General features: G+C 65.8%; 2 protein-coding genes across 2 annotated transcripts in view; one reads left to right on the forward strand and one right to left on the reverse strand.

Annotated features, from left to right (window-relative positions):
• Nucleotides 1-1,317, reverse strand: part of EMIHUDRAFT_242747 (hypothetical protein) — a gene marked incomplete at both ends in the record, with an annotated part of 4,933 nt that extends 3,616 nt beyond the window's left edge. The window contains 4 exons of the mRNA XM_005772068.1: nucleotides 51-173; nucleotides 799-822; nucleotides 904-1,137; nucleotides 1,225-1,317. Coding sequence (XP_005772125.1) covers nucleotides 51-173; nucleotides 799-822; nucleotides 904-1,137; nucleotides 1,225-1,317 — 474 coding nt within the window. The remainder of the gene's footprint in view (nucleotides 1-50; nucleotides 174-798; nucleotides 823-903; nucleotides 1,138-1,224) is intronic.
• A 2,926-nt stretch (nucleotides 1,318-4,243) lies between these two features.
• Nucleotides 4,244-5,883, forward strand: EMIHUDRAFT_424813 (hypothetical protein). Its single transcript, XM_005772069.1, has 5 exons — nucleotides 4,244-4,261; nucleotides 4,479-4,492; nucleotides 4,785-5,079; nucleotides 5,159-5,575; nucleotides 5,642-5,883. Exons 3-5 carry the CDS (start codon nucleotides 4,807-4,809, stop codon nucleotides 5,735-5,737), a joined length of 786 nt encoding a protein of 261 aa, XP_005772126.1. The 5' UTR covers nucleotides 4,244-4,261; nucleotides 4,479-4,492; nucleotides 4,785-4,806; the 3' UTR covers nucleotides 5,738-5,883.
• The last annotated feature ends 2,747 nt before the right edge of the window (nucleotides 5,884-8,630 follow it).

Consider the following 8,630-nt stretch of genomic DNA (forward strand, 5'->3'; position numbering starts at 1 on the left):
CGGAGGTGTCTCGGAGGTGTCTCAGAGGTGTCTCGGAAAGTGCCGCGCACCATGGCAAAGATGAGGGTCGTCGCGATCCAAAACGGGCCCCACAGGTCGGGATTCGCGGAGATGAGGTCAAAGAAGACGCCGCGCGGTCGCGGCAGCAGCGAGCCCTTGATCCGGTTGAGCACCTGGGTGGAGAGGGGGTGGAGGGGGGGTGGAGGGGGGGTGGAGGGTGGTCGGAGGGGGGGTGGAGGGGGGGCGGAGGGGGGGCGGAGGGGGGGTGGAGGGGGGGTGGAGAGGGGGTGGAGAGGGGGGTGGAGAGGGAGGCGGATGGGGGCGGAGGGGGGTGGATGCGGGTGGAGGGGGGTGGAGAGGGTGGAGGGGGGTTGAGAAGGCGGGGAGGGGAGGGGCGGAGGGGGCGGGTGCAGGCGGATCGCTCGCGCACGGTAATCTCCCTTTTCTCCCCACATCCCCCCCACCCCTTTTGGGGAGCCTTCCAGGAGCCTTCTCGGTGCGGGCTGCATCGCTCTTCCTCTTGGGCGAGGAAGGGGTCGGCGGGCGGGGAAGGGGCCTGCTGTAGCGCTCACGGCTGCTGGGGAGGCGGCGGCTGCAGCGCCGCGACACGGCGCTGCCGCGCGAAGGCTCACGGTGGGTTCCAACTTTTTCCGGGGTATGGTATGGTACTCTCGGCGGCCCAAGGGGGGGGGGGGGTATGGCCCTGACCGCCCAAGGCTAGCCCTAACATACCCCAAGCAGGCCTTCCAAGAGGCGGGGGCGTATGGTCTCGAGGTGGGTTGGCCGAGGGTACCATACCAGGCCCCGGAAAAAGTTGGAACCCTGGCTGTCCAGGTACAGGGGGGGGAAGGGAAAAGAGCGAGCAGTGCGTGGTGCGGCAAGCGGCGGGGACGTGAGGCACACCTGGATGGTGTCAATGTCGAAGAGCGGCTGGTAGTACCTCAGCGTCCAGAAGCCGCTCGAGCCCGGCTGCCCCTCCACGTCCTGCATCTGCTCCAGCGACTGCGGCTTGAGCATGCCGCTGCCGATGGCGCCGCCCATCCCGCCCGCGGTCGCGCTCGGGCTCGCCGACGACGCGCCTGCGCCGCCGCTCGAGCCGAAGTCCTGGAAGGAGAGCGTCTGCGGATTCAGCTGCGCCTGCTCAGGAAGGGCGCGCGCTACCTCTCAGACGCGAGCGCAGAGCCACAGCCGTGCGTATGGCTCTCGTTTCAGGAGGGCAGAGACCAGGCGCGTGTGCGGCGCTCTGCTGCGGCAGCAGAGGCGAGGGCCGGATCGGCAAGCCTCGGACGCGTCGATCTCGAGCAGGTGCGCTGCCATCGGGGCTTTGAGTGAGCAAAACGCCGCAGAGTTGTGGGCCGAAAAGAATTGTAGTACGCCAGGGACCGACCGTGTGTGTGTGTGTGTGTGTGTGAAAACCGCCAATGGCCGTTATCCGTTAGTGCGGACGTCGCCGCGGCTCGCCTCTGCCGCGGCGGCTGCTGCGCGCACGCGGCGGCGCCGCTCTCTCGCGAGACGGCTGGCGACGCGGCTCGCCGCCGACATGCGCTGCGCTCGTCCGACGGTCCGCAGCGTGGCGTGCGCGGCGCTGCGCGCCGCTCTGCGAGCGCTTGTGCGCCTGCACTGCCTGTCTCTGTTGCTGCTGGTGGTGGTGCTGGTGCTGCTGCTGTGCATATGCTGCTGCTGGCGCGGCGCGGCTCTGTGACTGGGCTCGACGCGCGCGTCGCAAGCATCTGACGAGGCGGGCGGCGTCGGGCAGGTGCGCTTCTCTGTTTGGTGGTGGTGGTGGTGCTGCTGCTGCTGGTGGTGGTGCAGATGCTGCTGCTGGTGCGGTGCGGCTCTCCGACCCGACTCGGTGCGCGCGTCGCGGCGATCTGACGCGGCGGGCGGCGTCGCGGGCGGCAGCGATCGCGGCTCGACGGTGGAGGCGGAGGCTGGTAGCTGGAGGCTGTGCTGGTGGACCTTTGACTAACTCTCACCCGCCGCCGCTCCGACGGTGAAGCGGCGGGGATTGTCAGCGGATCGACGACTAGTTCGTGCTCGGACTGCCTCGCAGTCATACAACCCGTCGTGCGACAGGCTGTCTAAGCCTGGCGCCGACCCGGTGTTTTGACACCCAACACTCTAGCTTAGCTCCTGAGGGGCGCGTGGTTTTAACCACGTAGTATGACTACAACCCACCACAGACACCCTCCCTGCTCCACACGTGTACACACACCCTCACCCTCTCCCCTCTCCTCTCTCTCTCTCTCTCTCCTCTCCTCTCCTTGTCTGTGCTGTCTGCCTGACTCAGGCACTAATTCTGCCGATGCGTGATTGTGTGTGGGCTGCTCCGAGGGGGCCCTGTGCGATCCGATGGGTAGGGAGTCTGTGCCCGGGCGGTGTCCGGTGCGGAGTCTCTCTCTGATCCCACCTGTGGTGTTGGGTGTGAGGTCGTGGAAGCGTCGATCCCAAGGGGGGGAGCTGATCCCACTCATAACCAACTCTCAGGGGCAGTAGGTGGGCGAGCCTCGAGCGCGCTCATCTCGATCGTGAAGGCGTCGCTACGCGCGGTCTTCCGCGGGGGGAGCTTCGTCGACGGGTGCGGGAGCGCGGCGCAGCCAGTGCCGTGGCGATGCCTCCGGCCGTTTGCGGCGCGCGGGCGGCTTGCTGCTCGCTGCATGGCGAAAAACTCGTCTCGCCACACGCCAAGGGCTTATGCTCTGGCGAGACGTGAGGCGCATGCGCCCAGGAGGGGAGGGAGCATGTGTAACGACACTGCTAGAGATGCCTTTCGGGGCCCAGAGATAAAACTTCTGTGATGCCATGCGTGACCTAGTAGTGTCCCCAGCTATGGGCGTGTCCACGTTGGAGCCAGGTGTGGTGTGGGCGCGAGAATAGCTCCGCCGTTCATGGAGGCAACCGATGCGAGTCGACTGGTGTGTGTCGTCGTGGTTTCGTATCAAGAATACTCACTCACGGACCGACCGGCGGCGGCGCCGCAGGACGAGGCAGAAGAGAATGACGCGACAGAGGAGGAAGTGACAAGGGAGAGAACGACGAGAGTGGGACGGCCGCGAGGTGGCATGAAGGTTGCAGCGAGAAGCGGCGAGAGACTGCGAAGAGAGATAGGAAGAGGCAGACTCCCTAGGGTGGGCGACGGCTAGCGCATCACACCCCTCTCCTTAAAATCCCTGTGTGGTGGTGGCGTGCCCTCCCATCCCTCCCTTGGATTGTCTGTTTTCTTTCTTTCTTTACTGGAGCCGCCTAAGCGACTCCGGCGAGGACGGCGAGGCACTTAGCTCCGTGCACTCGACCGCCCTCGCCGTTGGCAAGCTCATTCACAATCTGCTCTGCGATGGCCGTGTGAAGAACGACTGAGATGCGCTGCTTCTGCAGCCCCAGCCAGCTCTTGGTGGTCCAAGTCACCTCATCGAGGTACTGGGCCCGCGTCAGCTTGTTCTGCAGCACGTTCGCCGCGTCCCAGAGGATCTCGCCGACCCCCTTCCCGAACCCAGTCAGCACACAGCAGCTCGGGCAACTCCCAACTGCACATATGCAGAACAGACATCAAGCCTGGTCGGACTGTGTTTCGCCTTCCCATCAATGTTAGAGTTGTTTGGTATTGCTAAAAATCTCTCTCTCAATGTTCGTTTACATTGAGGTGATGTGGAGTCTGGCCGCGCGGCGGGCGGCGGGACGGACGTAAGATAATGAATCGATGTGCGATCAGGCGTATCTAGATAACAAGCGCGATTGCACAAAGGGTGGAAGAGAGGGTCTGGCCACCGCGCGGGGCGAGGCAGGCGGTGGGCCAGATGCCGGATCGCTGTGCGCGTTTGTCGGTCAGGGCGCGGTGTTGACCGCGGCGGCCTGCCGCGGCGGAAGAAGGCAGAGGCGAGGGAGCACGGCCAGGGGGAGGGGCTCTACTACGACGCGGGCTCGGATGAGGGCGGGGGGGTGTGGTTTTAGGCGCCCTTGAGCCCCAAAAAAGAAAAAAAAGAAACCCGGATGTGATGTTCCCCCGGCGGCCTTTCCCTGACATCCACAGTCACAGTGTGTGTGAGTGAGTATTCTTGATACGAAACCACGACGACACACACCAGTCGACTCGCATCGGTTGCCTCCATGAACGGCGGAGCTATTCTCGCGCTCACACACACACACACACACACACACACACACACACACACACACATCCACACAAGGAGGCGCCATTCACCGCACAACTGTGAACGGTGACTCGAAGATGTTCTGCACGTCTGCGCGGAGAGCGAGTCGTAAGGCAAGCCCGCACTTTCCTCGTCCGCTCGCGCTTGCCGCGCCGCATTGCGCCCGACTATGCCGCCGCGAGCTGCACGCCTAGACCCCCGCGACGTCTATTGCTCACGGAACCCGCCGCCCCCTCACCACCCCTACCATGCGATGCGCCCTCGCTCGCGGCGCGAGCGTCTGTACCCCCCTCGGCCTCACCGCCTGCCCACTCCCTCTCGCACGTACAGCCGCTGCCATCGAGGAAGCCGCGAGACGCGTCCGCTGCTGCCCATTCCCCACCCTTGTCCCGCGCGACCGCCCTCCCTCTCTTCTGGCAAGAGAGCGACCCGCTCGCTTGCTCGCCAATAGCCGCCCGGCTCCAGTCCGAGCGCCGAGGACGCGAGAGAGCGTGTCGGCGGCTTCGTCTCGACGCTCACGCCGCGACGTGCTGCCCGTAGGCGCGGCTCTCCTCTCTCCGGCTCCCTCTCTCTTCCCATTCAGCATGCACATGCACACCCCTCTCACGGGCGGCCCCCATTCTCTCTGCTCTGCAGGACGCGCGTCGAGAGGCGCTACATGGTCGACTTCGATGAGGGCGAGGGCGAGTCGGCTTTCTTGGTTGTGAGATCAACAAAGGGCGTCTGGTTCGACAACCCCCACGTGTTCCATCGGAGCCTCGCAAAGGTGCCAATCAGCTTTTGTTTCGCGGAGGGGGCCCAGGTTCAGACCGAGCTCGGGCCAACGGCTTCCGTCAAGGTCGGTGGCTACTTCGCTTCCCGTGCGGAGTATGAGGAGTGGTATCAGCGCCGCCGCCCGAGCCTGACGCTGCCGCCTTCGCTCGGAGCTGAGGTGCGCACTTTTACGCCAGGATCGGCATTGTCCCTGCGGTGTCCCCGTCTCCAAACATTTACGTTTCTCCCTCGCGCAGGCGTGCGGCGTCAACAACGACGTCGTTGTGAAGGAGGAGGCCGCCACTCAGGAGGCTGCCTCCGAGGAGGCCGTCGTCGCCGAGGAGTTCGCCACCGAGGAGGCGGCCATCAAGTCCGCGGTGTCCGCCGCCGCGGCGCCCGTCGCCGAGGAGGCGCCCGTCGCCGAGGAGGCCGTCGCCGAGGAGGCTGCCAAGGAGATCGAGAAGCCGGCACCGGCCAAGACCGTTTCCAACCCGCCCGACAAGCGGCACATTGAGGTGGAGGACGACGAGTCGAAGTCGTGGAGGAAGAAAAACCGCCGCAAGCAGATCAAGCGGGTTTTGGCGGGGCTTGTGGCCATGGCGAGAGAGTCCGAGGCCTTCGCCTCCTTCATTCTGGCGTGGTCGTCGCCGCCTTCGCGCCTCATCATAGCCGAGGTGCACGCCAGGATCGTCATCGTCCCTCCGGTCTCTCCGAACACGTGCGCATTCTCCCTCACCCAGGCGCTCGGCATCAAGAACGACGTCGTCGTGAAGGAGGAGGTCGCCACCGAGGAGGCCACCTCCGAGGAGGCCGTCGTCGCCGTCGGTTTGGTATAAATATAAGCGCAGGCGCGCGAAACCGCGTCGAGCGAGGGAGTATGACCGGGCCCGAGGATAGCATGGTACCGAGTAGCGTGGGGAGCGTGCTTTGCGTGTGTAGTACGTCTGCGAGTCGCCGTAACAGGTGAGAAAGAGCGCTATTCAAAGCGATGTCCGATGAGCTTGCTCATCCCGGAGTGGTTCGACTCCACACAAATCCGAGACGGTGACGGGCGCTGTCTCGATGATCTCAGGCCCAGTGAGGTAGTGCGTCAGACCTGTCCCGGATCCTGCTGACCAAGCTCCTCTTGTAGCTCGATCGGTCACACCGCCATCGCCGTCGGGGAGAGGGGGGCGACACTGCTTCGGCAGCGTGCACCTCGATCCTGTACCGTGTTTGTTATGACCCCCCCCGATGAACACACCAGTGAGGGAGGGCGAGACGATCGAGGGGTCCCGTACCATGCGGAATCGACCCGATCCAGTGCTCAAGTGCTTAAGTATAAAGTATAAATATAATTCCTTTTTTGCCGGGGGCGCGAACTGCAGAATTCCTAGCGCGAACACACTTCACCAGAGCAGCGCGGAGCCGCAATTCGCTCGCCGCCGGCAGAGCCCGGTGCGGTGGAACCGATGCTCATCGAGGCTGACGCAATGAGCGCTGCTGCACCGGGCGCCGATGAACCGCCGACGCGGCCCATGTCGTGCGACGACGGCTGTGTGCCGCCGGCGGAGGCTGGCGAGAGTCGCGAGGAGTCGCCGATGGCCATCGATGCTGCAGCCGAGGAGCTCGACCGACAGGCAGCTGCGGCGGCGGAGGCGGCTGCGCCGGAGGCGGCAGGGAGCGGGCCCTCGCCGCCAGCGGCCGAGTGCGCCGCAGCCGAGGAGGAGGCTGCGATCGTCGAGGCGGCAGCGGGAGACGGCGAAGCGGAGGACGACGAGGAGGAGGACGAGGGCGAGAAGAAGGGCGAGGGGGAGTGCGAGGAGGACAGCGAGGAGGAGAAGGAGGAGAAGGCGAAGGCGGAGGAGAAGGCGGAGGAGAAGGAGGAGGAGAAGGAGGAGGAGGAGAAGGCGAAGGAGGAGGAGGAGGAGGAGGAGGAGGAAGGCGAGGAGGAGGAGGAGGAGGGTGGCGCCCCAGTCTACCAGGTCGACAAGATCGTCGAGGAGCGCGTCGAGGGCGGCGGCCTCGAGCACCGCAGAGGAGACATGTCCAGCACACGTCCATGACACGTCCGAGACATGTCCCATAGGCGGCGGCCTCGAGTACCGCATCAAGTGGCGCGGGTGGGGCAGCAGGTGGAACACGTGGGAGCCAGAGCGCCACATCATCGACCAGGTCATCCTCACCGAGTGGGAGGAGACCAAGGCGCGCCGCGCGGCGTCGGCCGCCCGCTCCTCCGCCTCGGCCACACGCCTAGAAGCGGAATCCGTATTCATGTCTCCCAACCAGCGCCCGGGAGGGACACGTATTCCTCTGTATTCACCTGTCTCCTTCTCCGCTGTATTCGCGCGGTGCTCTGAACACACTGCACAATACCGTATTCGTGCCCTGAGGTTGGTGTATTCAGCACGTAGGCCTCGCGCACCGACGAGCGCGACCAGGCTTTGCTGGCGGAGTACCGCGACAAGTGGCTCGCCAGGTATGCGCAGGCGGCGGTGGCGCGGCACGCGGGCGTCTCGCCCGGCCAGCTCTCGGCTTGGCTCAAGGGGACGATCGGCCACAGGGCGGTCGCAGGCGTCGAGCTATAGCTGCGCGACGCCAGGCATTTTTTCTTTTTTTGTGGCCCAAAGCGGGGTTTTCTCTTTTTAGGCGTCGAGCTCAAGCTGCGCGCCTGGGCGGCGGCGGCGCGCGGACAGCTCGCCTCCGGTGCTAGCGACGGCCTCCCGCCGGCACGGCGCGCAAAGGCGGCAGAGGCGCGCAAACCGGCCGACGGACGGGGGGGGCGAGGGCGAGGGCGAGGGCGAGGGCGAGGGCGAGGGCACGGCGGGGCGGAGGGGGCGTCGGAGGGGGGGGGCTCGGACAGGTCCGTGCCGCCGAAGGCGCCGCAGCTCCACGTTGGGGCCAAGGTGCGCGCCCGCTTCGGCGCGACCGCGCTTGGCGCCGTCGGCACTAAGTTCTACCCGGTGACGGCCCCATCGGAGTTCGGCCACATCTCGGCTACATCTCGGCTAGATCTCGGCTAGATCTCGGCTGTACCTCGGCCGCACCTCGGCCGCACCTCGGCCGCACCTCGGCCGCACCTCGGCCGCACCTCGGCTGTACCTCGGCCGCACCTCGGCCGCACCTCGGCCGCACCTCGGCTGTACCTCGGCCGCACCTCGGCCGCACCTCGGCCGCACCTCGGCTGCACCTCGGCTGCACCTCCCACAGGGGACGGTGACAAGGCTGCACGCCGACGGGAGGGCGGACATCGCCTACGACGACGGGGACGAGGAGGAGGGCGTCACTCTACCCATATCTCCCCATATCTCCCCATATCTCCCCATATCTCCCCATATCTCCCCATATCTCCCCCATATCTCCCCATATCTCGCAGGAGGGGGTCCTCTTCGGCATCTCCCCATGTCCCCCCATATCTCCCCCATATCTCCCCATCTCTCCCCATCTCTCCCCATCTCTCCCCATCTCCCCCCATCTCCGCCCATATCTCCCCGATATATCCCCATCTCTCCCCATCTCTCGCAGGAGTGCGTCGACCCCAGGAGGATCAAGGACCGGATCTCAGATTGCAGCTCGGCAAGCACCGCGCCCACCGTGCCACCAAGATGACCCGAGGACAGCGCGGACGCGAGCGGGGCCAAAGCTGCCGAAGAGCGGCAGGCCAGAGGCCAGCACGCCGGAGGAGGACTCTGCAGCGCCGACTGCCGGCGGCAACGCCGCCGGCGTCGCCGCCCGAGAGGCGCCGAACGG

This window comes from Emiliania huxleyi (genome assembly GCF_000372725.1).
Source record: "Emiliania huxleyi CCMP1516 unplaced genomic scaffold EMIHUscaffold_367, whole genome shotgun sequence".
Taxonomy (NCBI): Eukaryota; Haptophyta; order Isochrysidales; family Noelaerhabdaceae; genus Emiliania; species Emiliania huxleyi.

What these genes read in the sequence shown, in the direction of transcription:
- EMIHUDRAFT_424813 (XM_005772069.1), top strand. Translation starts at nt 4,807, where the DNA reads ATGGTCGACTTCGATGAGGGCGAGGGCGAGTCGGCTTTCTTGGTTGTG. An exon ending in CGCCTTCGCTCGGAGCTGAG is followed by an intron (nt 5,080 to 5,158) that starts GTGCGCACTTTT and finishes TCCCTCGCGCAG; the next exon opens with GCGTGCGGCGTCAACAACGA. An exon ending in CGCGCCTCATCATAGCCGAG is followed by an intron (nt 5,576 to 5,641) that starts GTGCACGCCAGG and finishes TCCCTCACCCAG; the next exon opens with GCGCTCGGCATCAAGAACGA.